The following is a 27,600-nucleotide window of genomic DNA, read 5'->3' on the forward strand; positions in this document are numbered from 1 at the left end:
AGATAGCGATCTCTGCTTGTCACGTTTACCTGGCTGATGTTCGGATTTACCTGTTGTGCTTTAGTCACCTTGGTTCTGATCGTCAGAACGTCCTCTCTGTACTGATCAGCCTCGTTCATCATGTCCTTCAAACGACTTAGAACTGTGGTCATTCTGCAAAACCATACATAAATATAGTCGTCAATTACTTAGGAATAAACATTTTCATATGTATTAGTCATTGGTTATTTATGTGAAATAGACACGTATCAAAAATCTATGTGGTGAATAATGATCCTTACTTCTTGGCCTCATCCTTAATCTTATCAGATAGATGTCTGCATAAGTAGATGAAGTTTTCCATGAGCTGTGCGTGTGTCTGGGGGCTGTAAAGGTGCATATGCGGAAGCAGAGTCTCTGTGTACGCCAGTCCTGATTGGTGAATTCCTGCCATGATCAGGGGGACTGAGCTCAGCCAGGTAGCACTGTCCACTGAGATGGAAATAATATCACAAAATATATTTGCTCAGAAGTCTTACTAACATTAAAAATGGAAAATGTATTTCGGAGCTCTGCCATACCTACGCACGGTGATGACCTACCCTGGACACCCAAATCAGACGCCTGTATGTTCTGCTTCAGGTGATGAGCAGCAACCTCTATTAAGGACTGAGTACTCCATGGCTGGTAGACCTCCACACAGCAGCAGAGCTCCAAGGCCCTGGCAATGGACCTCCATAAGAGTTTCCTAGTTTGCTCCAACATTTTGCTGGACTCCAGAGGCATGATCAGGAACACATGCATGTTTTGTTCGACCTGATGAAAGAATCTGATACATTGGATGTATTTTGTAAGTGCAGGAATACTTTTATGGCATGATATACTACATTTATTTGGTTATTAGAAACCTTAGTCCAAAGCAACGTAAAAGTGAGGATGAGCGATTCTGGTCCCCTGGTGCAACTGGGGTTTAGGGCCTTGCTCAGGAAGCCCAACAGTGACATTATGTAGCCATGGGACCTGAATCGGAGACCTTCTGATCACCAATGCTGACCCTCAGAGACATACTGTACAGCGCCCCGTAAGTATTCTAATAAACAGGCATGGAAACAGTACCATTACAGTACAAAGGCAGGATAAAGAATCAGAGAAACATGAGTAGTATATTTTGCATATATTGCAGGGTTCTTCAAATCTGTATTGATTCCAAATCCAAGCCTTGTTTTCAGTTCTCCCATGTAGTTAGTTCAATAATTACTGATTCTGATTGGTCAGAGGCTTCACACCTGACTGACAGGTAAAGGAAGGCTGGAAAACCAGCAGTGCTTGGACCTCGAGGACCGTAATTTGAATATATGCAAGCAGACACATTGGTTGAAATACTGGTAACACTTTACTGAACTCCTCCTTCTAAAATGCATTATAGATACCTTTATAAAGCTTTATAATGGTCAGAATAAGAATTAATAAAGCATTACAGCATCTTACAGTACATTATTGTACTTCATAAGCTCCAATGAAGCTCTTATTTGTAATGCACTGTAGATACCTTCATAAGGCATTATAATGGTCAGTATTATGTATGTATAATGCATTATAGTGCTTCATAAAGCATTCATAATACATAATAAACTTGGCTATAATGTGTTATGCCTTTTTACATACATGCATTATAATGTATTTTGAATGTTTTCATAGATTCTTATTGACATTGCATTTACCAAAATATGTTAAATATACTTACTTTGCTAGCCCTTCCTCTTCCCTCAGCTGATTGCATGAGTTCATTATCTTTGCATTGATTTTCTTTATCATGTTCTTCAGTTCCTTATTGGAATGGAGGTCCGGAAAGCTGCCATTGGCCATAGCTAACAGAATCTCATCTCTGATAGGCTGGCTGACATCATCATGCACTAATAGAACCACATTACTGCCATGCAGCCCACTGCGGGTGGCAGCCTCCTTCAGTAACTGGTGTAACATTGCCTCATTACCAGCATGAACCTCCAGCAGTCGGCAGCCTGTTAGCTGGGCTGCGAGTCGCACATTGGTCCTGCGCCCTGTGCCCTTTGCTGCTGCAAACAAGGCACCATGCCCCCCAGGAATGAGCAAGGCACGGAGGACATGTGCCAGCTGGTGCAGTCTCTGCCCGAACATAGCATAACCATGGCAGCTGATGCCTGGCTCAGTTAATTCCGTCTCCACTCTGAGTTTCATGATTCTTCGCAGCTGTTGGTCCAGTATACCTGGGTCCCGCTCTAGGTATGCGGTGTTATATTTGAAGTTCTGCTGAGCTGAGGAATGCACTTGTTCAGAAAGCTCGGGGCTAAAGACTGCATCTTGGACAGTGATCTCCATGCCCCGGAGCAGATCCAAAGGAACAAAGCAAAGAGCGGGATTTTGTGTAGTCACTGTTACTGGGTTTAAGACACTTTTCTGTGGACACTGGCCAACCAATTTAAAACTTCTCTTCCAATCAGACTTGTCCAGTGGCTTAGTCTGTTTAGGGGGGGAAGGCCATAACACTGAAGGGTCTGACATATCATCAGACATTGGTCCAAAGTTTGGTTGAAGCCCAAGGTTTTTTAGCTTCATATCTTTCGTCATTTCTTCTTTTATTCCTTGGGAAACGTTATCATTTTCAAAACTCTTAGAGAATTTTTCACTCTGTAGTTCCTCCTTGCTTAGAAAGCAACTGACTCTGGAGCTAAAATTGGTTTCCTTAAATGGGAAATCCTTTGAGTTGTCATGAGTGTCTTCATGCTCAACCTCTGAGCTGGATGAGATCCACTCTTCCCCTTGTGTGTTTCTGTATTTGCCTGAAGCACGTGGACTCTTCTTCAAATGTGTTTTTTCCGTAACTGGGGCTGAACACACAGTGCTAGGCTCAGTGCCCAGTTTGCCTGCGGGATGCTGGGATGGTTCCCGCTCACCAAAGGTCACTTCAGAAACTTGAACTATAAGCGACATCAGCAGTTTTTTCTCCTGCTCAGAGCAGAGGCGATCCCCGAATGTACGCAAGCACTCGTGCATCCACAAGCGGACAATAGTGAGCAAGTCAGCTAAAGGCCCGTGAGTAGCCATCGTGAAGGGGTGTAAATAGAACGAGGACTGTGAGATTGACGTGTGTATGCTGCTGGTCGGCTGTCTGGTAGATCTTTGTGGACCCCAAAGGCACATCCCTAGAAACACCTTTTGTACGTCACATGGGGAGAACATGAGGTAGGGCCTTTCCATGCTGCGGGGAAATTTCTCTTGCACAAGATGGTACAGGTCAAGAGTTGCAGAAATGATGCAGGCAGATATGTTTTTCAGATGGGGCGTGATTTGGACCTCTTTCAGCCACGGCTGCAGTCTGGGATGATGTATAGAGAACAAGACATCTTCTGACAGGTCAGGTAACGTAAAGATGGAGAAGAGACGTGATAAGCGTGGCGTGATGCTACCATAGCTGAGGTGGTCCTTTCCAGGTGTGCTGCAGGTAGCCAGGTAGCTGAAAGCTCCTGACCTGAAGAGCTTGAAACGGAGGCCGTTAGAGGTCAGCACACCTCCTCTGGACATGGAGAGACGCAGTGTCTCCAGAGCCATAGAAGTCCCAAAATCATCTAAGCCGCACATAAATAAGAAACGATAAATTCCAATAAACATGTTCAGCAACAAAGGATTAATAATTTCATAATTGACCAAACGCATTATTGACCACCTACCACAAGGGGCACTGTGTAGGTCATCTACAAACAGCAGGCATCCAACTTTCTGAACACCGACAGGCATGTTATCCAGTTTTGTCTTCTGGCATCCCAAATTCTCCAGAATTCCTCGTAAGTCAGCGGTCGTCAGGCAGGGGCTTGCAGGGAGGCGCCGATGTGGTCGTTCCCGGCTCAGTAAGGATCGGCACAGTGTGGTTTTTCCTGATCCTTTCTCCCCTATCACAAGTGCTGGCTGACGGGCTTCTAGCATCAGGTCTAACAGGAAGGCATGCTTCTCATACTGCCAAGAACAGGCAACAGGATTAATGTACATGCATTTGAAGATTAGTATTTAGCTTGTAGTCACTATATGGCCGTTCCGAAATGAAAATAGCAAGGTAAGTGCCAGTCAGATCCTATCGAATTAGTAGATGGAATATAAAATAAATATCACAGATAAATTAGTGCAATATCGTGCCTGGAGCACACCTGTGGGATGATAGGGTAGGAAAGGTGTAGGCTTCTCTTCCCAGTGCTACAGATACCAGTGCTGGCCTCCCATTGGGGCCCCTCATTAAAGTTGATAAAATGGTGAAATATCAGCCCCCCAGCAGGCACCTCCACCCTGTAGCAGCTTTGGTATAGGGCTTCACGGGCAAAAGCATCATACCGGGGCCAATACCTAGGGAGAAGCCATAGAACAGATTCTCCAGTCACCAGCCATATGTATATAATTACTAATGAAATAATGCATGAATGAAAGGTTTACTACCAAGGACATTACACAGTCGTGTGCGGCACAGTGGGTGAAGCCTCAGCGGCTGTGATCCAAAGGTCACTGGTTCATGCCCAGCCTCTGCAGAATAGCCGCATGTCCATGGGCCCTTGAGCAAGGCCCTGAACCCCCAGCTTCTTGGGCACCACATGGTACCTGTCCTTCCCTATGACACCCCACCCCCCACTCCAAGCTTCATGGAGTGCAAGATGGGGTAAGGGGAATTTTCAAAACAGTTTACTTAAAGCAGTCATCATAGTGCATTTTACTGTAGATAGTTATAATGCATTCTTAAAATATTATAAACACGGCTATAACTATTTATAAAAGGCATAACACATTATAGCTATGTTTATTATACATTATGAATGCTTTATGAAGCTCACACCTATAATGCACTAAAGATACCTTCATAATGAATTATAATAGTTCTTATAAGAATTAAGGACGCTTGGTACTGCATTATGAAGGTACTCTATACTGAATTATAGATGAAAGCTTCACAGAGCATTCATAATGCATAATAAACATGACAGTAGTGTTTTGCCTTTTTATAAATAGTTATAGCCATGTGTATAATACTTTATGAATGCATCATAATGCATAATGAAGGTATCTGTGATGCATTATACATGGGTGCTTTAAGTAAAGTGTTACAGAATTTCCCCCTGGAGGTCAATAAAGATTCACTATTCTATTCTAAATGCAGCGTTGGTAATGGATGAGGTAATGTCACCTTTGTTTGACTTCGAGAGGAACATGAAATGCCAGCAGTGTTGAAGAAAATGTTCAGTCACCCAACAACAGAACAAAAGAAAGGCAATAAAACCTGCTTTTAATAATATACAGTACTACGTTATTATAAATGCTAACCTGGGATTCAGGTGTCCCCCAAAGCCCCAGATGTAGGCTACAACAAAGAGGTTCCGCATCTGCTGCTCCTGTGGGCCAGAGGATACCACCGGCTCTGCAGGGGACTGTGGATGTGCAGCCACTAGAACCAGGCCACAGAACAGTATCAGTGTACACCTCAAGGCCAGTGATAATCTGATCAATCAGTAAGCATTTCATTACTGCTATATTTCACCTCAGAGTATTTAGTCTTAGAACTGAAACTGTGGGGGTTTTTTTTTAACTCAGATTTGCCTTTAAAATATTGTGGATTAATTCTTCTACTCAGTTGGCATAGAAGAATAATGGCTGCAAAATCTGCATCCCCTACAAAATGAAAATCGCCACATCCAGATCGTGCCGTTCCTCCTGTGTGCCACGCCCCCTCATTTACCTCGTATGGATTCCTCCTGGTTACCAGCTGTACCTAGTCTTGTCTAATTGATTCTGTGTATTTAAGAGCTTTCTTGTGAGTCTTTCCGTAGTCTGATTATTAGCATCTTAACATAGTGAGCTGTTCTGTGTTCCTGAGTGTTTTGTCCCTAATAAATCCTGTGTTTTTACCTATACTCCTGGACTCCTGCGCCTGTTTCCCTGCACTGCCGTGCCTCGCTGTTACATGACAAAAATGGGATTCTCAAATATATTTAAATGAATATCCATCCATCCACTATCATGACCGCTTAATCCCCACTGGGGTCGTGGGAGGCCCGGAGCCTATCCCGGGAATGATGGTCACAGGCGGGAACCAACCCTGGGTGGGCGCCAACACACCGCAGGGTGTTTAAATGAATATGAATAACTGAAATAAATATGCCTATATTTAAATGCTGTTGGTTTTATATACATTTAAGGAACTGCATTTACCTTCATTATTATAGGTTTGGGGTGTCGATGTACTGCCATTCCCAAAATGCACCAAGAATGCATGGAGGATTCTAATAAATGACATCACTTCCTGTAACCCATACACAACCCCTCTGCTGAGTTTTTCTTGTCCATCTTCAGGCAGCACAGACACCTCGCGTGTCAGGAAGATGAGGGTGCTGTCAAACAAGTCTTCTGACAGTCGGGTCCACATCCTCAGAGTCACCTCGTCGAGACCCTGCTCCCTGTAGAGGGCTTGCAGCTCTGCCTTCCACACAGCTCTCCATATTTCCTTCCCAGAGTGGTATACATGGCTGCAGCGTGTGATAACTGATGGCGATGCATTTTCCAGGTTTGACACCTCCACCAGAATTTTTAGTTCCCTTAGCGATGGACGTATCTTTTCTCCAGTTGGAAGGGACAGGAAAGGATCTTCAGGATTGCATATGGTGCTGAACGGATCCAGCCAACCCGGCTGAGCCACAGGATCCCCGTCCAGAACCAGCCATTTTACCTTCGGGACCTGGCTGGTGATGGAGAAGCATCGTGACTCTGAATCTCTAAGCTCTTTCGTGAATGCCCCGTCACACCAACAATCCTGCCCCTCATTCCAGCTTCCCCAGAATTCTTTGTGGGATAAGCTATTAGGAAATATGTGAACTGTGTTAACAGACGTCCAGTTTGGGGAATTCTGCTCCATATCAGAACTCCTGCACTCGCTACTAACATCCTGTTGAAACTGTGCTGCCAGCTTCCTTAGAGCTCCAGACAGAGCTCTGTAACACATTGTCTTGCCACTTCCTGGGTGTCCCACTAATAACACTGTTTGGTCACGTTTCAGAGCCTGATACAGTGATAATGCATTGCAAAGCATTATGGGATCAGGGTGCAGGCCACTTTCCTGTAGCTCCTCATTCACTGCTGTCCTGAGGATGACCAGCTCAGCCTCATCTGTGTACTGTGAATAAAGGGAAGGGCAGGCAGCAGCTTGGAAGATCTCTTCAAAAATGGTGCAGAAGTGCGAGGCCTTTCTGGGGTCAGATATGGCTGACAGGAGCACAGATTTTACACCTTTGATGACGGCCTGCTCCTCAACTACTGCATGCAGAAGGGCAGAGGCCTGGCGGCTGCATCTGAGGTGGCCCATAAGTGGATCTTTGCCCTCACTTTCTGTTTCCTCTTCCAGTCTTAGAGCTGTGCCTGACAAGTACGTCCCTTGTCCCAGCTTCCCCCTGATTACATTGTCCTTGTCGTTTAGCCAGGCTTTGCAAAGCTGATACAGGTATACTCCAGCAACATCAATTACTTTTTTTAGAAGAAGAAGCCAAGATGATGAACCATTAGTGAGGAATTCTGGGAAACAGAGTGAATCCTTTGCAAGGCTACAAAGAGTGACCAGGCAGCAGCTGAGCGAGGCAGATTCTGAGAATCCCAGGGCAGTCAGTGACACTTCAGCAATGAGCCTGTAGTCCGGCTTAGCCAAGGACACGGGCCGAGTGGCAAGTCGAAAATTCTCTGGAACATCAGATATGTGACGGCTTGATGAAATTATCACACAGCCATAGCCAAATCTGGGTGAAACTGGATTCCCTGCCAACGATATCTGCCCCCAGCAGCGGAGCTCCTCAGACGCATGCTCACACCAACCAAAGCCCTGCATAGCTGAGAGTGACACATGAATATCAGACAGATGTTGCCCCAGGAGAGACAGTGTGCCCTGCAGTAAAGAATCCACAGTGTCTAGCACTAGCCAAGCTCCAGTCTGCAGGGCACCTAGAAGCATATTCAGAATAACCACTGGAGCTGTAGTCTGGGAACATTGCAAAGTGACCACTGGCTGCCCAAGTGCTGCACCAAGGTGGGCCACAGTCTTACTCTTCCCTGACATACTGAGCCCACTGACAAAAGCACACCTGAAGGTACTCAGAGCGAGAAGGATCCCCATAGCCGCTCTGTCTGAGGACAGAGTATTAACCATAATCCATTGATCTGGGCCCAGGTACTCATAACCATAGGGGAACTGGGAATCCAAGATGTCCACAAAGCAGTATTGCTTCTTTAATTCATTATCCCCCTGAGTCATGGATAAATTACTCTGCCCACTTTGATCCCCGACACTGAATCGATATTTCAATAGCTTATGCCACTCAAAAGATGACTCCAAGTTGGCCTTTAGATTCAGGAGCCCATCAATCTGACGGTTATGCTTTATGGCGAGTAGAATCAGAGCTTGTAGCACTGTAGTACAGTAATAATCCTGGAATCTTCCATCGAAGCCAGCAAACCCATTCTGGATCATGCGACATAATATTTTCAGTTTCGCAGTATAACGGGTTCGTAGACTGATTTTCTTACTTGGCGCTGGGTTCATGAAAGCTTCCTCAATCTCTCTGCGCCATAACGCTTCTTCTGCCAGGAGCACACACTGCAGAGGAAAGTCTAATAGAAGGTTCCAGAATGAAGTAAGCCTGTCAGCTTCTTTTGATTTCTGCCCTCTGTCCTGCCTACTGAGGCCAGTGGGTGAACCTTGACCACTGGGTGAAGGTACATCTTCCAGTATTTTATCTTTAGCTAAAGGCTCAGGTGACTCCTGCACAGCTGTACATTGATATGTCAGCTGCACCATTGCACACTGTAGCTGCTGTTCCAGCTGGATGAGCCAGACCACGGCATCAACACTGGGTTCCAGGGCCTGGAGAAAGCTCACCTGTTCCCCCAGAGGTCCAATTACACCCCAAACCCTCAGCTGTGTATTAGTCAGTGCAATGCTACTATTAATGTCCATCTCCTTAGGGTGAATAATCTCGGTGCTGCCGGCATTAACCTTCAGCCAGCACACACCTCGGAAACATTTCCTCACTGTTGAAAGTAACAGGGACGGCGTGGGGTGAAGGAAGAGAAGCTTGTTCACCTCCCCGTCACTGAGGAAGCAGAGTCGAGGGAATTCTTTACGTGGTGAGTTTAGGAGGTGAAGCAGCTGGTTACAGATCCCTTCCATGACAGACAATCCCTCCATAAAGACTGCAAGCAGACTTGGCCCTTGGAAGCGTCCCTGTCTTTTCTCATCCACCGGCTGCACGATGCTGAGCACATGGGGGTCTGTTGCTATGGTCTGAACCATCTCCCTGTATGTCATATCAACCTGACAGAACCTCTCAACCTGTAAAGGAACAACCACAGCAAGGTGAATCAGCGCCAGTAATTAGCTGCAAAGCACAAATGCAGCTGCTCTTTGCCAATTTATAAATAGTAATATTCCAATTACTGAAAAATAAGAAATGCAATCTCTCTGTACCTAAATATGTATATGTTTATGTATTTAATTTTTATTTAAAACTTTTCATGTGCAAAACCTGAAATTAAAATTCTATAATTAGTTTATTAAGAAAAACATTAAAGTATACCACTAAAAATACAGTTAAACTCACCAGATCTGGTTTCTGCATGTTTACACCTGTCTCATAAAACATTTTGCTCAGGAAGACCCATCTCTGCTGATACTTCTCCCAGAAACCTAGCAGCTCATCTGTGTGATTCACAACAAACAGGAAATAAACACGCTGATGACAAATGTTGCTTAGCAACCATGCTGACACGCCTGACTTGGCTCTCCCGGACAGTACCGAGCTCTTGCAGCAGCTGAACCCAGTATTCCACTTCTTGCCTAAATTCTGCCACATGTGCTGACATAAGCATGGTGGACAACGTCATCACACTGTCTTCAGTTTGAGTCAGAAGGTCCTCCCAACCTGAAAACAGATATAACATGATTTGTTTTTCTTCTTAGGCCCTTAATCAGGAATTGAACCCAGGTTACTATGGTGGAAGTGCTATTGCTCAAACCTTAGACAAAGGTCACAACCCACTGTGGTGCCACTGAAGCATTTCGGAAAGCTTGACAAAATGCACTCGATCGACTTGTACATTTTACATGATGCATGTTATTAGTCACCAGCAAGAAAGACCCCCCCCCCCCATTTTATTTATAAAATAATGCATTAAGGGCAGTGGGGCGCTAGTTCTGGTCCTTCTTAATCTTACATTCCCTGACATCCCCTGTTAGAGGAGCGGAGCAGACCTGATGCGCAAGACTAAAACAACTTTAACTAGAAACTGCAGGCAGTTACTGAAGGGTCCAAAGGGTATGACAAGTAGGACAGGTAGGACAGGTAGGACAAGTAATAGAGCAATAACGGCAGGGGACTGGTGACCAGGAAAGTAGAAAGTCATACAGAATTTGACTGCCATAACAGGATGGAGATTTAACGTAGCTCTAATGTGACAGGAGATGTAGAGCAAACCGTAGAGGAGGGTACTAACAAGTCAGACAGAAATACAGGTCAGCAGATGTCAGACAGAACAGAACTTGTTTGGGTCAGATGGTTTGAGTAGAAGGTAGAAATCAGGATGGAGATTGTTGAGTGTTGGTCTAACAGGTCAAGAAATGTAGGACAGAATGTAGAACCCTGTGGTGTAGTGCCTGAACCTGACTGAATGCATTGTTTTGGTCAGATGGTCTGAGTAGTAGGTAGAAATCAGGATATAGATTAGTTAGTATCGGTCTAACAGGTCAGCAAATGTAGGACAGAATGTAGAACCCTGTGGTGTAGTGCCTGAACCTGACTGAATGCATTGTTTTGGTCAGATGGTCTCGGTAGTAGGTAGAAATCAGGATATAGATTAGTTAGTATCGGTCTAACAGGTCAGCAAATGTAGGACAGAATGTAGAACCCTGTGGTGGAGTGCCTGAACCTGACTGAATGCATTGTTTTGGTCAGATGGTCTCAGTAGTAGGTAGAAATCAGGATATAGATTAGTTAGTATCGGTCTAACAGGTCAGCAAATGTAGGACAGAATGTAGAACCCTGTGGTGGAGTGCCTGAACCTGACTGAATGCATTGTTTTGGTCAGATGGTCTCAGTAGTAGGTAGAAATCAGGATATAGATTAGTTAGTATCGGTCTAACAGGTCAGCAAATGTAGGACAGAATGTAGAACCCTGTGGTGGAGTGCCTTAGCCTGACTGAATGCATGGTTTGGGTCAGATGGCCTGACTAGTTGGTAGATTTAGGGACCTTCATACCTGGTCTGGTAAGTCTAGATATTACAGAGTTGCTTTTTTATACTGCCTGTGTAAACATAGGCTGTGTTGCATATTCTTAACAAAGTGCTGAGTTGCGTAGTGTCACATGTAACAGCAGTAATATCATGCTGTATCGTATTCTAGGTTATACATTTAGACAGGAGAAAGGCTAAAAGTATTGAAGGCATTATTGAAATGGAGCGCTGACTCCACCTGCTGGCCAATTTATTATAAAATTGTAATTGCTGCAGTGTACACAGCCTGAAGAAAGATTGAAGTTTGAAAGATTTGTAAAAGTCAAATGGCAGGAAAATATAAGCAGATTAAAAATATGGACTTAGATGAAGGGAAAGGTGATTAATATTTTAATTTTTAAATAAACAATAAGCAGATTTCAGCTGCATTAACAAAGGTTAGTCTTAGACAGATTAAGACAGTGGCTGTAGGGCCCCCGTTTGACCTATTGCCTCCAAACTTGGAAGGTCTTTCTGAAGTCTAGTAACACAGATGTGCGTCAAATTTTGTGAGGATTGGATGAAGCATGCCAGAGATATAGCTATTTGAATGAAATGGGCATGGAAATAGTGTGGCCAGCAGGTGGAGTCAGCGCTCCATTTTAGAAATTATATTGAATACTTTCAGGCCTTCTTATGTGTAAATTAAGTCTGATAATGTTCTATGAGGCAAATGGGTGAAAAATGAAAGTGAATAAAAAATATGGACTAAGGTGAAGGGAAAGGTAAGAATTCTTTCAAGGTTTTATGAGAAATAAGGACATTTCAGCTGAATTTGCTAAGGTGGATCTTAGACATATATGGACAGTGGCTGTAGCGCCCCCGTTTGACCGATTGGCACCAAAATTGGAGGGTCTGTCTGAGGTCCCTTACTACATTAGCCGGTCAAATTTGATGAGGATTGGATGAAGAATGCCTCAGATTTAGCTGTTTGATTGAAATGAGCATGGAAATGCTGTAGGTTCAGTGTGGTTGGTGGCCATACTGTACAGGCAGGTGAAGTTATCTTTATAAATTATACATAAGGGCAGTGTCCTGATTGATCTACTACCAGAATGACCTACTTCGGCTGGACATTGCAGTAGTGATAGTAATATGTTATTTATTAAGTTTTTAAATATGACAAGGGAATGCAAATGACTATCATGCGACATTGCATATATCTTGATTTGGCATGAATCACTGAAATTGCTGGACAAATGATTTTAACCAGTGAAATGTCACTGGATCAACAATTAGATAAATGTAAGATGAACTGATTTTGCAGGTTTACACAGACATGTTATGTTGCTGTAGCGCCCCTGTTTGACCGATCGGCACAAAATTTGGAGGGCCCTTCCGCAGTAATGTCTTACATTATGGATTTAAGTTTGGTGATGATTTGGTGAGACATGCCTGAGATATAGCTGTCTGATTGAAATGGGCGAGGCACCAGTACAGTCAGGGTGTCCCTGGTGGCCATACCTTACCGAAAGTTTATGTTTTTTCTGTAAATCTTTAAAAGGACTGTCTCCTGATTATAATGACAACAGACTTATGTAGATTGGCCGAAAATACTAGGAGATGAATGAAAAAGCCTGTTTTTATAAAAATATAAATTGTGCAAAAACGCAAAGATGAAGAGAAAAGCTCTATATGTTGTTTGATTTGGCATGACATAGTGGATTAGACTGGCAATAAATTTCAACTGTAGGCATGACAGTTCTGCAGATATAGGCAGAAATGTAAATCAGGGCACTGTAGCGCCCCCATGTGGCTCAGTGAGGTGTCCTTTGTATAGTGGGCTGCGGGTCGTAGGCCAAATATACCACCAAAATTTGGTCTTGATTGGTCATTGATAAGCCTGTCAAATGGCTGCTCGCTTTTGATTGGCTGATGGCGGCCACTCTTTAAGCAATAATGACTGCCATTGTATGTGACTGACCTCAGGCTGGGCCCTAGTACATATCTGCCAAATTTCAGTTTGATTGGCCAAGGCAGTCAGGAGATATTGCCAGTTTTTAGTTGTAGCGCCCCCTATGGACGAAATGCAGCCCGCCTTGGACCGTGTCCCCAGAATGGTGTAGGGAGGTAGCATTTCAAATTTGGTCAAGGTAGGCCAAGGCATGGCCAAGTTATAGCCGTTAGACCAAAACGGGCCAAATTTGGATATTGTTTGGGCATGGCTAATGGCCGTAGGATATAAAAATGTCTGAATTTTGTTAATGATTCTTGATCAGCTGAGAATTCTGATTCGTCTGACACCTCATTTGTCTGATTTGGTAGGACAAGCTTTGACTGTAAGGAAAAAGTATGATTTGCAAATTATGCAAATTAGCAAAAAATCTAAGTAGGCGGAGCTTCATGGTCCCATTGACTTTTTGGTAGGGCATGGCTGTCTGCATCAGTAGAAAAAAGAATTTCGAACGTAGGACAAACAGGACAGGAGATATCGTCCAAAACGCGTTGGGGGGCGCTACAGCGCCCCCCTTTGGCTGAGTCGGACGGGTCGGACACGCTGAGTAGTGGGTAGGAATTGCAATCATCCTACCAAATTTGGTCGGCCTAGGACTTACGGTTTAGGCTGGGCATTCAGTTTTACGGCAGAAAAATAATAATTATAAAAGAGAAAAATCCTAAGAAAAACAATAATGGTCCATAAGGACTTCGTCCTTTGGACCCTTAATAAGGAGCAGTGCTGCTTGCAACCTTTGACTCGAACACAAACACAGGGGATTCAAACACAAGACAGAGCAAAGAACAAAGAACAAAGCATTTAAATAGGGTGAAACACGTGGGCAATACAGTAAGCTCAAAGCTATGAGGTAATGTCACCCTCTAGTGATCAATTGAGGTATTTACCGCTGTCTTTCTCATAATTTTGAAGACAGCTATGCTTCGTTGCTGCATCTGTTTGTACGGGTAGACTGGGAGACTCAAGCACCAACAAAACTAATAATGCATCATTAATTACAAAGGAAACTTCAAATATAATTGCATCTTGTCATCCAAGGACATGCTGAAGAGGACAGACATTAAACAACCACATTGTTCTCATTTGTAACCTTCTCACCAATTATGGTAAATGTGCCGCCATCACAGGACATGGAGGATACGGGCTGCTCAATGTGGCTGGTGGGAACAGTCTTCCATGGATTCTCCTCCCCCCACTCTGTCATAATAAAGCTGGTCAGACAGAACTGCGTTTGCTCCCAATGGCGCCTGAGCTCCTGAAACGCCTCTCTCATGTTGGCTTCGGCCTTGGCTTCTCCACAAATCTGCGGTACACAAGGCTTCTTATGTGACCAGGCATTTATCTATTACACGCTTTGTAATGTAAGTTCTTTATTACGCACACTGTAATGCACTCAGCCACTGCCTATCCCATGCCATACCTTTATTACATGCACTGTAATGCACTCAGGCACTGCATACCTCATGCCATGCCGTTATTACACACACTGTAATGCACTCAGCGACTGCCTATCCCATGCCATACCTTTATTACACACACTGTAATGCACTCAGGCACTGCCTATCCCATGCCATACCTTTATTACACGCACTGTAATGCACTCAGCCACTGCCTATCCCATGCCATACCTTTATTACACGCACTGTAATGCACTCAGCCACTGCCTATCCCATTCCATGCCTTTATTACACACAGTGTAATGTACTCAGCCAGTGCCTATCCCATGGCATGTCTTTATTACACACACTCTAATGCACTCAGGCACTGCCTATCCCATGGCATGTCTTTATTACACACACTCTAATGCACTCAGGCACTGCCTATCCCATGGCATGTCTTTATTATGCACACTGTAATGCACTCAGCCATTGCTTATCCCATGCAATGCCTTTATTACACGCACTGTAATGCACTCAGCCACTGCCTATCCCATGCCATGCCGTTATTACATGCACTGTAATGCACTCAGGCACTGCATATCTCATGCCATGCCATTATTACACACACTGTAATGCACTCAGGCACTGCATACCTCATGCCATGCCGTTATTACACACACTGTAATGCACTCAGGCACTGCCTATCTCATGACATGCCGTTATTACACACACTGTAATGCATTCAGGCACTGCCTATCCCATGCCATACCTTTATTACACACACTCTAATGCACTCAGGCACTGCCTATCCCATGGCATGTCTTTATTATGCACACTGTAATGCACTCAGCCATTGCTTATCCCATGCAATGCCTTTATTACACGCACTGTAATGCACTCAGCCACTGCCTATCCCATGCCATGCCGTTATTACATGCACTGTAATGCACTCAGGCACTGCATATCTCATGCCATGCCATTATTACACACACTGTAATGCACTCAGGCACTGCATATCTCATGCCATGCCATTATTACACACACTGTAATGCACTCAGGCACTGCATACCTCATGCCATGCCGTTATTACACACACTGTAATGCACTCAGGCACTGCCTATCTCATGTCATGCCGTTATTACACACACTGTAATGCACTCAGGCACTGCCTATCCCATGCCATACCTTTATTACACGAACTGTAATGCACTCAGCCACTGCCTATCTCATGCCATACCTTTATTACACACACTGTAATGCACGCAGCCACTGCCTATCTCATGCCATGCCTTTATTACATGCACTATAATGCACTCAGCCACTGCCTATCCCATGCCATGCCTTTATTACACACACTGTAATGCACTCAGGCACTGCCTATCCCATGCCATACCTTTATTACACGAACTGTAATGCACTCAGCCACTGCCTATCCCATTCCATGCCTTTATTACACGCACTGTAATGCACTCAGACACTGCCTATCCCATGCCATACCTTTATTACACACACTGTAATGCACTCAGGCACTGCCTATCCCATGCCATACCTTTATTACAAGAACTGTAATGCACTCAGCCACTGCCTATCCCATTCCATGCCTTTATTACACGCACTGTAATGCACTCAGACACTGCCTATCCCATGGCATACTTTTATTACACAAACTGTAATGCACTCAGCCACTGCCTATCCCATGCAATGCCTTTATTACACGCACTGTAATGCACTAAGCCACTGCCTATCCCATGCCATGCCTTTATTACACACACTGTAATGCACTCAGGCACTGCCTATCCCATGCCATACCTTTATTACACGAACTGTAATGCACTCAGCCACTGCCTATCCCATGCCATGCCTTTATTACACGCACTGTAATGCACTCAGCCACTGCTTATCCCATTCCATAACTTTATTACACAAACTGTAATGCACTCAGCCACTGCCTATCCCATTCCATGCCTTCATTACACACACTGTAATGCACTCAGCCACTGCCTATCCCATGCCATGCCATAATCCTTCTGTGCCAGAGCCTTCCCAGTTCCACCACTGCAGTCAGTACACAGACACACAGTTGCACTTTGATGTTACACTGCTGCACTGCACATCCTTTCTACTTGCAGTTTGGTCATTTATAGTCTATTTATATTTTAATTTCTTGTATATCTTATATCTTGTGTATCTCTTTGTGTTGACACCTGCAACAAGAGCAATTCCTTAAACACTTGATACTTGGCGAACAAAGATTGTGATTCTGATTATTATCAGCTAAAAATCACAGCACAATGGACCCTGTGCACCCTACTTTACTGATTTCATCCTGGTGTTCCAACAGCCTTTTGGATAAGAAGACGGCAACAGTCAAGTCTCTCTCAGTGATGCAGAGAAGGTCCATTGCTGAAAGACCATGAAAGACAAGCTGTGAGACTGCAGGTGGGCACATGAACATGCCAGTGTGTGCAATTGTGCCTTTTCTCCAACCTTTCAGGATGTTCCTCCAGTGTTTGTGCTTGATTGTGGGGCTGCTAAGGTTGCCCAGCATTGAGAGCTGCTGGCTGAAGCCCTGAAGGAGCTGCTGGGCACTACTGAGCACAGCGTCACTGGGCAGGATGCTCCTGGCCAGCTCCTCAGCCTGCTGCAGCCATTCTCTGACTCTCCCCTGGGCTCTCTGTACCACAAACTACCAACTCCCAACAGTTACGCTATTCAATTTTTTCATAGAATATATATAACAATTTTTATATAATATTGATCATGAAAAGAATATTGATATAACGTTGTATCATAATTCCTGAGACACATGTTTTTTTTTTCAATTTAAAGTCCATTTAGGTCTCAAGCATAATGAAAAAGAACTACTGCTGCACCTTCTCGAACATCAGAAGTTTCCACTCCTGGATCTGAGCTGTGCAGGCACTCAGCAGTTCCCACAATCCTTTGCGCGCCTCCAGCTTAATCCTTGCTGCCTCCACAAAGCTCAAGTCCAGTTGCTCCCCTAACAGTAAAGAGAAACCTGGTAGGTTTGTGTCACACATTTTCCATTCACATAATAAAATTCTGATCTGATAAGACAAAGCTGACTAATGACTCTCATTTTCCTATGTTGTACACTGGACATTTATTCCAATAAATCTTACCAGTTAAAAAAATTACTGCTATTTTTATGACACTAGATTAGTGGGGTAAACATGTAATATAGTACCACACCCAGTACACTGCATAGTAATTTTCATGATTAAATTCAGCTATGCAAGCCCACCCGTGCCCCAAGGTCACCATCGTACCCCTGAGCATCTCACTGCTGCAGCTCAGCTCTTGTAGGCGTGCTGATGCAACATAGAAGTGCTTGCAGATGGCGTCCAGCTGGGACACCATGAGGGTGGCCTTTTGGGAGGGATCCAGATATGGACCTGAAGTTGCCTTAGATAGCAGAGCCTTGAGCTCTTGGAGCAGAGAGTGGAAGGTACTGTCCAGGGTGTTGGACAGGAAAGGCAAATGGCCGTTCAGTTTTTCTGAAGCCCTTTTTAGCAGGGGCTTAAAGTTTTTCCACAGGTGCAGCAACTGTGTACAAGACAGAGAACGTGCAGACTCACAAACAGCAGACAGTGATACAGAAAATCCCATACATAGTAATATAGTTACTAGAAAGTAAAAAAAAATAGTGGTGCAGTCCACAAGAATTGCTGGCAGAATGAGAATATGTATGTATGCCTCTCACTACACAAGCTGTGGATACAGTAGATGTATCAGTTTTACTGATCTGCAACCAGTAGAATGATACCTGCTTCTCCAGCTGGGTCTCCTCTGCATTCAGAGCCCTATACTGCAGGCGAAGAGTCTCCTGAAGGGAGCACAGCTGCTCCAGCTGCTGCTCGAAATCATCGGACATTCTCTGGCAGCTCTTCACCTGGATGTAGGAGTAGGGTGAGAGTAGAGGAGTAATGAGCATGGACCCTGCGGGATGGGCTAGGGTATAGAGGAGTGAGGACAATAAAGAGAGAATAAGCTGAAACTATAGCGCATAAATCTGGAAGTTGAACCATTTACTGCAGATTTTATTCAGACATTTTTTCCATTAGTCACTGGCCAGCAGGTTTGTGCACCATTCAGAAATGAACGGAGAAATGGCCCAGAAACTCCAGTTAAATTTTTTTATTTATATTTCATTTTTTTTTATACATAGTTTTATTGATCCCCATGGGGAAATTGTCTTTTTTACGCCTCCCGCAACTTGCTCTTTGTAGAGTAAGCTGTCCGCAAAGGGCAGCCACCTGTTGGGGCACCCAGGGAGCTGGGGGTTAAGGGCCTTGCTCAAGGACCCGCAGACGTGCTGAGGCTGGGTTTGACCTTCTGATTACTGTACAGGCACACAGGCTTAGCCCACTGAGTCACACGCTGCCCGCAAATTTGTGAATCTGAACTAAATTTGAATTATGCATATGCTAGTGCAGGTGCAGCTTCTGACAATGCATCTTAACATCCATCCATTTTCTGAAACCGCTCATCCTATTCAGGGTTACAAGGGTCATGTGTATCGTTTTGCTTTTTGCTATAGTTCTAAGGTTGAACTGAAAGACAACATTTATTGTTCTACACATAAGGAAATAGGAGAAACTACATGAAATATAGTAATTCTTTTCACCATGTATACCTTAATTTCTCTAAGTCTAAGTCTAAGTTTCTTTTTTTGAAGTTCACCTCACAAGATGCATTTTCTTTTTATTACTTTTAGTTATTTAAAGAACAGTGTATGTTTACTACAGTACTTGTATATAAACCATTGACCTGTTACTTGTTTCCCTTTGTGAGATGAGCACATCAAATGCGTACAAGTTATTTTAACAAAAGCTATTTTTGAGTCTCAGAAAAGGCATGTGGGGGGAGGGGTATATTTTTTTCAATTAACTTGGAAAAATTCTTTAGTTTTACGCAATGCTTAGACCTAATCTTGCAAGACGAAGCAGAAATTCTTTGAAAAATCCCCCCAAAACACTTCAGGCTTCAGTATTTTTTTAAAAGTTCAGAGCTCCGTAACTCTATTGTTTGTTTAAATAGCAATACATTTTTTGTTATAATTTAATTAATTTTTAATTTACACTTTATTAATCCCCATGGGGAAATTCTTTTTACGCCTCCCTCGAAGGGCAGCCACCCGTAGCGGTGCCCAGGGAGCTTGCTCCAGGACCTGCAGACATGCTGAGGCTGGGCTTGAACCGGCTGCCCCCATCTGAAAATAGTTAAAGAGTACTTTTTTGGAATTTTTTTTTTATCAATGTAGCTGCAATATTTAGAAAGTTACAGCTAAAAAACACTGAATTGTCATTTTTTTGCTACCCATAGTTTAGAAAAGTTGCAGGAAATGGAAAAAAAATTACAAATAAATAAACAAATGAAATGAAAAAATAAATGAAAAATAATTCTGAGCTGTAGTGTATGTGTAATTCACATGCTTTCATAAAAAATCAAAAATGGTGATACAAAAACTTTTTTAGAAATTTGTTGAATTAAAATGCATCAACCCTGTTAATACGCATGAACAGTTCAATATGCAAAACAATAAATATGTGCTTAGGGAAAAGGACTTACAGGGCTAAGATAAACCAAATATATAGGGACAGAATAGGCTAAAAGTTACAATGTTTCTCTTACAGTCACGTAAGTCCACTTTACTCATACTGTACATATACAAGCATCTAGAAAGTAAATACATAGTGGTACCTCAGCGGAAACAAAGGGTAACGCTTAATTCTCAGCCTCGCATTCACTGTGATGTGCATGTTTACACTAGCTGAACACATATTTAGACAGTAAAAATACATTTAGACAATGATAGACAGTAACAGTAATTATTATTATATAATAAAATACATTTAAAAATAAAGATTTATTATTCATTATTTTAATATTAATAATAAACCATTAATACGTTTAATTATAATAATATTGTCGTGCTGAGCGGGGACGGAACGGAGACAAAGGCGCAGACGTCAGGGTATCGGGGAATACGGGGTTTAATTACAGGTAAGGCAGGCATAACGCAGGCGGACAATACAATGACCAGACTGGATAAACAAACTGAAACGCGGACGAAATACAGAGGACTAATGACAACAACCAGAAACAGCTGATCACACGGGGATTCCATACGGGGTTAACGAGGGGGCGTGACACACAGAAGGAGCGGACTATTGGGGCAGGACACATTGTTTGGATACATTTATTTTCTTACTTTACAAATTACTGTTTTGATAAATGTGCTTAGATGTGTTTAGTACAGTATATGCTCTTCCTGTTTTATCCGGTTCATTTTGTGTTTAAATGCTAAAAAAAACATATTTAGGTGTAATTTTTTGGGGCCGGGAACCAATTTATTGGTTTTCCATTATTTCTTATGGGGAAAATTTGATCAAACTTTTTAAGATTCAACCCGGAGTTCTGAACGGATTAAATTCGAGTTCTGAGGCACCACTGTATAGACATTCCTGTGTTGTGCATTTCAACTGAATTTCTTTTAATTGAAATGAGAATCTTTTTTCCCTGTCATTCCAATTCAACATCCTGTGGGGTGTGACCACTTCAATTCATGAATTCTGAATTTTGCACATCCCTGCTGGCCACACTTTGGTGGGCTCATGAGCTACACTTCAATCTTTCATTTATTGTTTTGTAAAGATTTTGGTGTAACAGCACTGGCTGCTGCAGATTCAGCATATAAAAATGGAATTACCATGCTGGCATAGAGAGTATAATCACTGAGGTCTGTAGGCTCCATCCTCAGGTCCTCCACAGCTTTGCTTAGCACTGATATCAGGCTGTCTGACCGCTGCTTCAGCTCACCTACCAGTAGGGTCAACATGTCCTCCTCAATGGAGCTCAGCACAGGCACTGAGGAAAAGATAACATGAGGTAGAAACACAAAGGTTGGACCATCATCATGGTTAAGTCTTCCTCCGGCACAGGCAACCTACCTATATTCTCCAGAAGGTGGGAAAAGTGGACTGTCAGCAGGTTGTTGGAGGTGGTGTAGAATGCAGGAACAGACAGTAACTTCTCCTGCCATGACCGCACCTGTAGGACCTGCTGCCCATAGTGGTCGCAAGACCTCGGGGCCTCCAGCCTGGCTCTGCTCCATTGGCTGGTGAACAAATTGATGTCCACCAGCCAGGAGTAATCTTCACACATTTGTAGTACTTCCACCAGAGCCTCCTGGACAAAGGAGGAGTAAACTGAGGACTTTTCATATATCAAGATATAAAAATTTAAAGTATACATTACATTCTATACACGTAAGCTCAGCCTTGCCTGTGTAATTTTGGCCTGTTTTCTCTCAGCTTGCTGTGTGTCAGCTTTGAGGCTAAGCTGCCATTCCAACTGATTCCCAAACAGTGGATAGTACTGCTCTCCCAAGCTCTGCTCTTCCACATGCAGAGGGTTAAGCTTTGGCAACACCAAACTGGGAGCCAGGGAAGCACTGGGCTCTGCATTCATGGGAAAACACATAACACTCAGCAGACTGTCAGCGTCCATAGGACCAAGAGGACAAACACAATAAGGATTCCCAGTAGGGACCTGAGTAGCGAGACATTGAGAATCTTTATCTGATAAAGTAACAGATCACTACCACTAGTACTGAGCTGTAAACAAGCACAGCGTACCTTTGGTTCCTGAGAGACCAGTAGTGCTGTATTCTGGAGAATCTCTGCTGCTGTCAAAAACCTGCAAGATCACAGTGTCAGATGCATATTTCTGCATTTACCAAGGTGTTTTTCACACACTATCACTCATTTTTAGCTTACAGTACCTGGAAGGGCTGCACTCACCTCTACGCCATTTAAATTTGTGCAAAGGCATTATTTTTTTGATGAAAAAGTTATTCAATTAAAAACGATTCATAATTTTTCATTAGAACAAAACTCCTCCGCCTAACCTAGCTTTGGCATTATGGCGAGTGCCGGCAGGAACTTTTTTTAGAAACCAGAAATTTCTCTAGTGTTCCCACTGCAGAAATTCAGCCACAATTGTAGTTCCTGAACCTTATTTTTAAGTCCCTACTTAATTGATTGATGATCTGCAAATATCAAATAACTAATGGAACGACTTGTTCGTCCTCCATTGTTTTGGGGTGGTGGTCCAGTTTCGTATGAAATTCCATGTGAAGTATAATCTATGAGCTTTTTGCATCTTCCATGCTTATTTAGCATAAAGGTCACAGTTCCTTGTTGTGCAATTGGAAAATGAGATATCAAAGTGGCCACAAGCTACAAAAGTTCCCAGTTGAGATGGCCCAGGAACTCAGATCCAGGAACCAAGTTCCCAAACTTTGGTGGGAAGACCCCTTACTTCAAAACTATCAAAAAATTAAACACAGTAAAGCTTTTAATACAAATTTGAATCCAAATGAAAAATGTGAGAGACTGCAGAATATTTTTTTCCCTTTAATTAAACTATTCAGGTATAAAATAGCACAGGTGTCTCAGCTTTGGGGAAATTCTGAGTTCACCTTTGCAGCCAGCCAGCCGTGTTACATGTGGACTTCCATACTTGTGGTGGTGTACATGGTTCAAGCAGCTCATGCAGAAGAAACATTTTGTAAGTTACTGTATGAAGTCTTTAAGTATGTGGGGTGAGAGTCACATTCTAGCAGGAGACTCACCTGTAAGGCAGAGTCGCCCACAGAAAGCACCGCGCTATGCAGGGCCTCCTGGAAGAGATGCACAGGTGGATGGAGGGTCAGCTGACCCGAGGACCCAAACCTCAGCTCTGCCTGGAAAAGGCTGGCTTGCTGGGGCTGCTGTCTCTGCCAAGAGCAATACCCACCAACCCATTAACAACTGGAATTTCTAGGATGCATATAATTACAGCAGTGTTTCCCAACCCGGTCCTTAGGGACCCTCAGCCTGTCCGAGTTTTTGCTCCCTACCAGTTCCCTGACAGACAGTTCACATTTTTGCTCCTTGCCAGCTGGGTCGGGAGCTTGGAGAGAACTAAACCATGGACTGTCTGTTGTCCCCAAGGACCATATTGGGAAACATGGAAGAATGTTTAAATTGTATTTGTTTCAGATGAAATACAGTCTACAAATTTTGCAGTCTACAAATTAATTCAAAGACCTCAACTATAGATTAATGAAAGATTAGATTATCTACATTGTCACCATAATCTGTATTTTGTTCACCACCATTTATTCTATCTCTCTTTACCTTTAAGGCATTGATGACAAATGATTTCACCTCTGAAGAGATGATTGTGACAAGGTTCTGGACAATCATTTGATTGGCCAGAGTGGCCATGTTTCCGAGTCGCTGTAGCATGTGATTGGCTTGACCGAGCTCCTTCTGCAGGCTGCGCAGTTGTGCCTGTTGATGGTGCAGGGAATGGCTGTCCTGGCGGAGATGGAGACGTTCGACATGCAGCTGAACATCTCGTTTTGTTGCATAGCTTTCCTCCCAAACCTGAGGTTTGTTGTTGCAAAAAGAAGCAGGGAGATTGTTATGACATTTTGATATATTTTGATTTATTGAGTGCCTGGATTGCTTAACATATTGTAACCTTGTCTTGGGTTTCATAAACCAGTAAAAAACACATGTTGCTGTAAGCTCAAAAGTCTTTCAATGAGGTATTGTATGTCTGTTGTAGGTTGAAAAGACAGACATAACAAACACTGTATGGGAACACAACCCCCAGGCCTGCCTCCCATACAAGGCAGCAAGCCAGGATTCAGCCAATCCTGAAGATAATGTTCATTTTACCAGGTGCAGTATGAAAGTTTGATATTTCAGGAGCTTTGCTAGCATCCTCCGTGATTCATGGTTTTGCTTGCTGAGAATATTCTGGAAATCCAAAAGTGTGTAGGTCCTGGAGGCATCCTGAGGTAACCAGTGCACCTGCTTCAGCTCTTCAATAAGCCTAGAATGAAAATCAAACACTAAGAAATGTCTCAGGACAAATATTTTTAAATGGTTTTAAAGTTAAATACACAGTGGTGTCAAACAATATTCAGCTCATCTCATTTTTATGTGTTGCAAGGGCAAATTAAATAATTAAAAATGGGATTATTTTTCTACTGATATTTTTACTTAGCACCCTACAACACATGAAATTAAAGTATTTATGTTTTTAAACTTATATTTTAAAACTGACTTTAAATTGACTTTTTGTCAAGAAAGGAAAGCATTAAGTCAGGCTTGAAGTTTTCCAGAAACTATGGGACAGATCCAGGGACCTATTGGAAGAAGATTTTGTAGCTTAATAAAGACAGAATTGTACTCAATGGGCTAAACACTTCATAACACTTCATAAGTCTGGTGTTTGAATATTGATTTTTAATTTGCAGTTAATCAATTTGTTCATATTATTAGCTTACTGCTACTGATAATAAAAGATGAGATTACCGCCATGTACCTGTTCAGCTGGATAAGTGCTTCTCTGAACTGGGGCACAGCCATCAGCAGCTGTTTTTGCAGCATCTTGCGCCTGCAGTGAAGAATACCCTGTCGTATGCTCCTGCGCCAGCTGTAAGAAGCATCAGATAAGGAAACAACAGATATTAGCAACTGTACAGTGACAGTGTACAGTGCATTCAACGTATTCAAGCCTCTTTTCCTTTTTTTCTAAAATATTGTGTAATATTGTGTTGTAGACATTTCAAAATGGATCGAGTCAAAACCAATAAACAATGTCAGTGAAAACACATTTTTAGCATTTTTTAAATTCATTTAAAAATTGTAGAAAAATAAATATATGAATTGAAAAACTGAATTCAGATTAATTTTATTCCTAAAGAGTCCTAATATTTAAATATTCACGTGGGCAATTGTGCATTAGTTGACAGCATAAAAGAATCCATTCATTGTCTTGACTACTTTCTGCGAGTTGATATTAGAGGGGAGGTATATCTTGCACGACAACAGCTGAACCAGGCAGACATGGATGTGGATGACTATGGAGGGTGCGAGGGTATTCACCAGGAGAAAGTCTTGCGTAACCTAAAGACCCTGAAAAAGGGGATGTCCTGTAGCGCCCCCCACAGCCTGGCTTCCCGATGCCACTCGGCCAGAGTGCAGAGGCCCACACAGCAGCCGTCCCGCACGTGCAGCACAGAGGTGGGGGAAAAGACATAGTGCTCATTCCCAGCTTGGCTGCGAGGGACCACATGCAGGTCATAGGGTCTGAAATCACAGCAAGACGCCCAGAACAGAGGTGTGGGGGATGCTTATGGCCACACAATGCAGTATGACTTTTTATAATGACCTGCAAAAATTATAAAACAGTGGGGAGTGATGATATTATATCAACTCCAATTTTGGACAATGCTGACTGCTTGTATGAAACTGCAATCCTATTACTGTCCCTTCTTAAATTTGGTTTATCATTTATAAGACTGATTCTCAAAAGAAACAGTCTTCTGTATGTCAATCTAACAGAACACATATTTACATTAATCACATGTCCTGAATGAAAACTGCTTATTCACTGGTGAGTAACTGAAAGAAAAAGGTAAAAGCTACCTGTGAGAAGTATCATCCACAACATTCAAGTGCACAAACTGAAACGTTCCAAAGTGTCTCCTTGTTGTCAAGATCTCCCACACTTCCATGCCTGTCAGAGACTCCATCCTAGGCTGGGCCTTCAGCCTAGATGAGGTGGCATCTGTGGCCTTCCCCAGTGGCACAGCTGAACCTGCAGCACTGCATGAAATATAAGGTGCTCAGTTAGTGACCAGGCTTTACTCAAAGTCACAAACCTATTCCATACACAAACCACAATATATCTTCCATCCATCTTCCAATCACTCGGAATGGTGGACAGTGAATTCCGCTCAATGAGTGAACTGAAAACTGGTGCTTTTAATCTATGCCAACTGGTGCGGATATGCCTGGTATTCAGGGGAAGCTGGGTGTGGCTGGACGTTTGGCTTGGTGCAGTCATGATAATAGATGGTGCCATACACTTAATGTTAATGGATTACAATTGTTATTATGCATTTTCACACAAATGCAAGCTGGCACCAAAATTAGCATGATATATATTCATGGGGACAGGCTCCCGCCCAGCTAACAGGGAATGTTCCCAGAACTTTAGCCAATGTTACGTGAAGGTCTTCTCAAAATTGTACCGATTCTCACTCACTGTGCTGCTGTCTCCTCCACAGGCTGGACCTTTACAGCATTAACAGGAATATCGACTCCCAGTGCCGAGGTCATCAGGTGGGGCCCCTCCGTCCACAGAGACTCCGCAATGGCCACCTCAGGGCCAACCTGTGCCACTAAGTGGGGGAGCTCAGCCAGGGACAGGGCCAGTGAGACAGGTGGCAGGCACCCAGTGGAGAGGCTGGGATATGCTTCTGAGACCAATGCATGGGATGGATGTGGGTAGAAAGGATGCTCCTGTGATCCCAGATGAGGTAAATGAGGACATGAGCCCCCCCTGGGGTCCCTGATAGGGTAATTTTGGTTTTCCATTTGTCACAGAGAGTGTGCCTGTGGATTCCAGCAACAAACAGCAAGGGCCCCTTCTGAAATATCTTGTTTCAGAATAGGAGTTTGAAGTGACTTGAATCCATCTAAGTGCATAGATTACCTGATTTCTGTGGGTAAAACTCAAGTTATTGTCAAAACACATCACCAAGCCCACTGCAACAGAGCAGGCAGAACAAAAGAGGAGATATCACGAGTCAGTTTTCAAATGTGCATACAGTGTTGTATTATTCGGGAAGTGACGGTCGGCGTTTTCCCGTAGCTCGTTAATTTGCACACTCCGCAAGGTCGATGTGTTTTTTAAGGGCTCAGTACATTGTTTATACTTAAAATACTCATAACAATGATTACGATATTACTGCGTAAGTCTTCCACTACGAACACACATTTAACTAAAAAAAAAAAAGTCGTAGCAAAGTAAAGTTTGATTTCAACAATTAATTTGTATATAACAAACGTTTTTAAAAGTAAACATTTACTTGCTTTTA

General features: G+C 43.1%; 1 protein-coding gene across 1 annotated transcript in view; it reads right to left on the reverse strand.

Moving 5' to 3' along the window:
• Positions 1-27,372, reverse strand: part of dnhd1 (dynein heavy chain domain 1) — a 37,769-nt gene extending 10,397 nt beyond the window's left edge. The window contains exons 1-27 of the mRNA XM_072701641.1: positions 26,766-27,372; positions 26,144-26,323; positions 25,601-25,804; positions 25,038-25,148; positions 24,386-24,542; positions 23,837-24,088; positions 23,290-23,433; positions 22,292-22,352; positions 21,939-22,114; positions 21,605-21,842; positions 21,364-21,521; positions 18,418-18,543; positions 17,921-18,197; positions 17,504-17,631; positions 17,118-17,316; positions 16,942-17,033; positions 14,350-14,554; positions 9,825-9,950; positions 9,630-9,727; positions 6,202-9,361; positions 5,317-5,437; positions 4,158-4,350; positions 3,687-3,969; positions 1,724-3,584; positions 582-808; positions 282-471; positions 51-153 (exon numbers count right to left, since the gene is read on the reverse strand). Coding sequence (XP_072557742.1) covers positions 51-153; positions 282-471; positions 582-808; positions 1,724-3,584; positions 3,687-3,969; positions 4,158-4,350; positions 5,317-5,437; positions 6,202-9,361; positions 9,630-9,727; positions 9,825-9,950; positions 14,350-14,554; positions 16,942-17,033; positions 17,118-17,316; positions 17,504-17,631; positions 17,921-18,197; positions 18,418-18,543; positions 21,364-21,521; positions 21,605-21,842; positions 21,939-22,114; positions 22,292-22,352; positions 23,290-23,433; positions 23,837-24,088; positions 24,386-24,542; positions 25,038-25,148; positions 25,601-25,804; positions 26,144-26,323; positions 26,766-27,097 — 9,402 coding nt within the window. The 5' untranslated portion in view covers positions 27,098-27,372. The remainder of the gene's footprint in view (positions 1-50; positions 154-281; positions 472-581; positions 809-1,723; positions 3,585-3,686; positions 3,970-4,157; positions 4,351-5,316; positions 5,438-6,201; positions 9,362-9,629; positions 9,728-9,824; positions 9,951-14,349; positions 14,555-16,941; positions 17,034-17,117; positions 17,317-17,503; positions 17,632-17,920; positions 18,198-18,417; positions 18,544-21,363; positions 21,522-21,604; positions 21,843-21,938; positions 22,115-22,291; positions 22,353-23,289; positions 23,434-23,836; positions 24,089-24,385; positions 24,543-25,037; positions 25,149-25,600; positions 25,805-26,143; positions 26,324-26,765) is intronic.
• Positions 27,373-27,600: the final 228 nt, after the last annotated feature.

Source organism: Paramormyrops kingsleyae, chromosome 17 (assembly GCF_048594095.1).
Source record: "Paramormyrops kingsleyae isolate MSU_618 chromosome 17, PKINGS_0.4, whole genome shotgun sequence".
In the NCBI taxonomy this organism is placed as follows: Eukaryota; Metazoa; Chordata; class Actinopteri; order Osteoglossiformes; family Mormyridae; genus Paramormyrops; species Paramormyrops kingsleyae.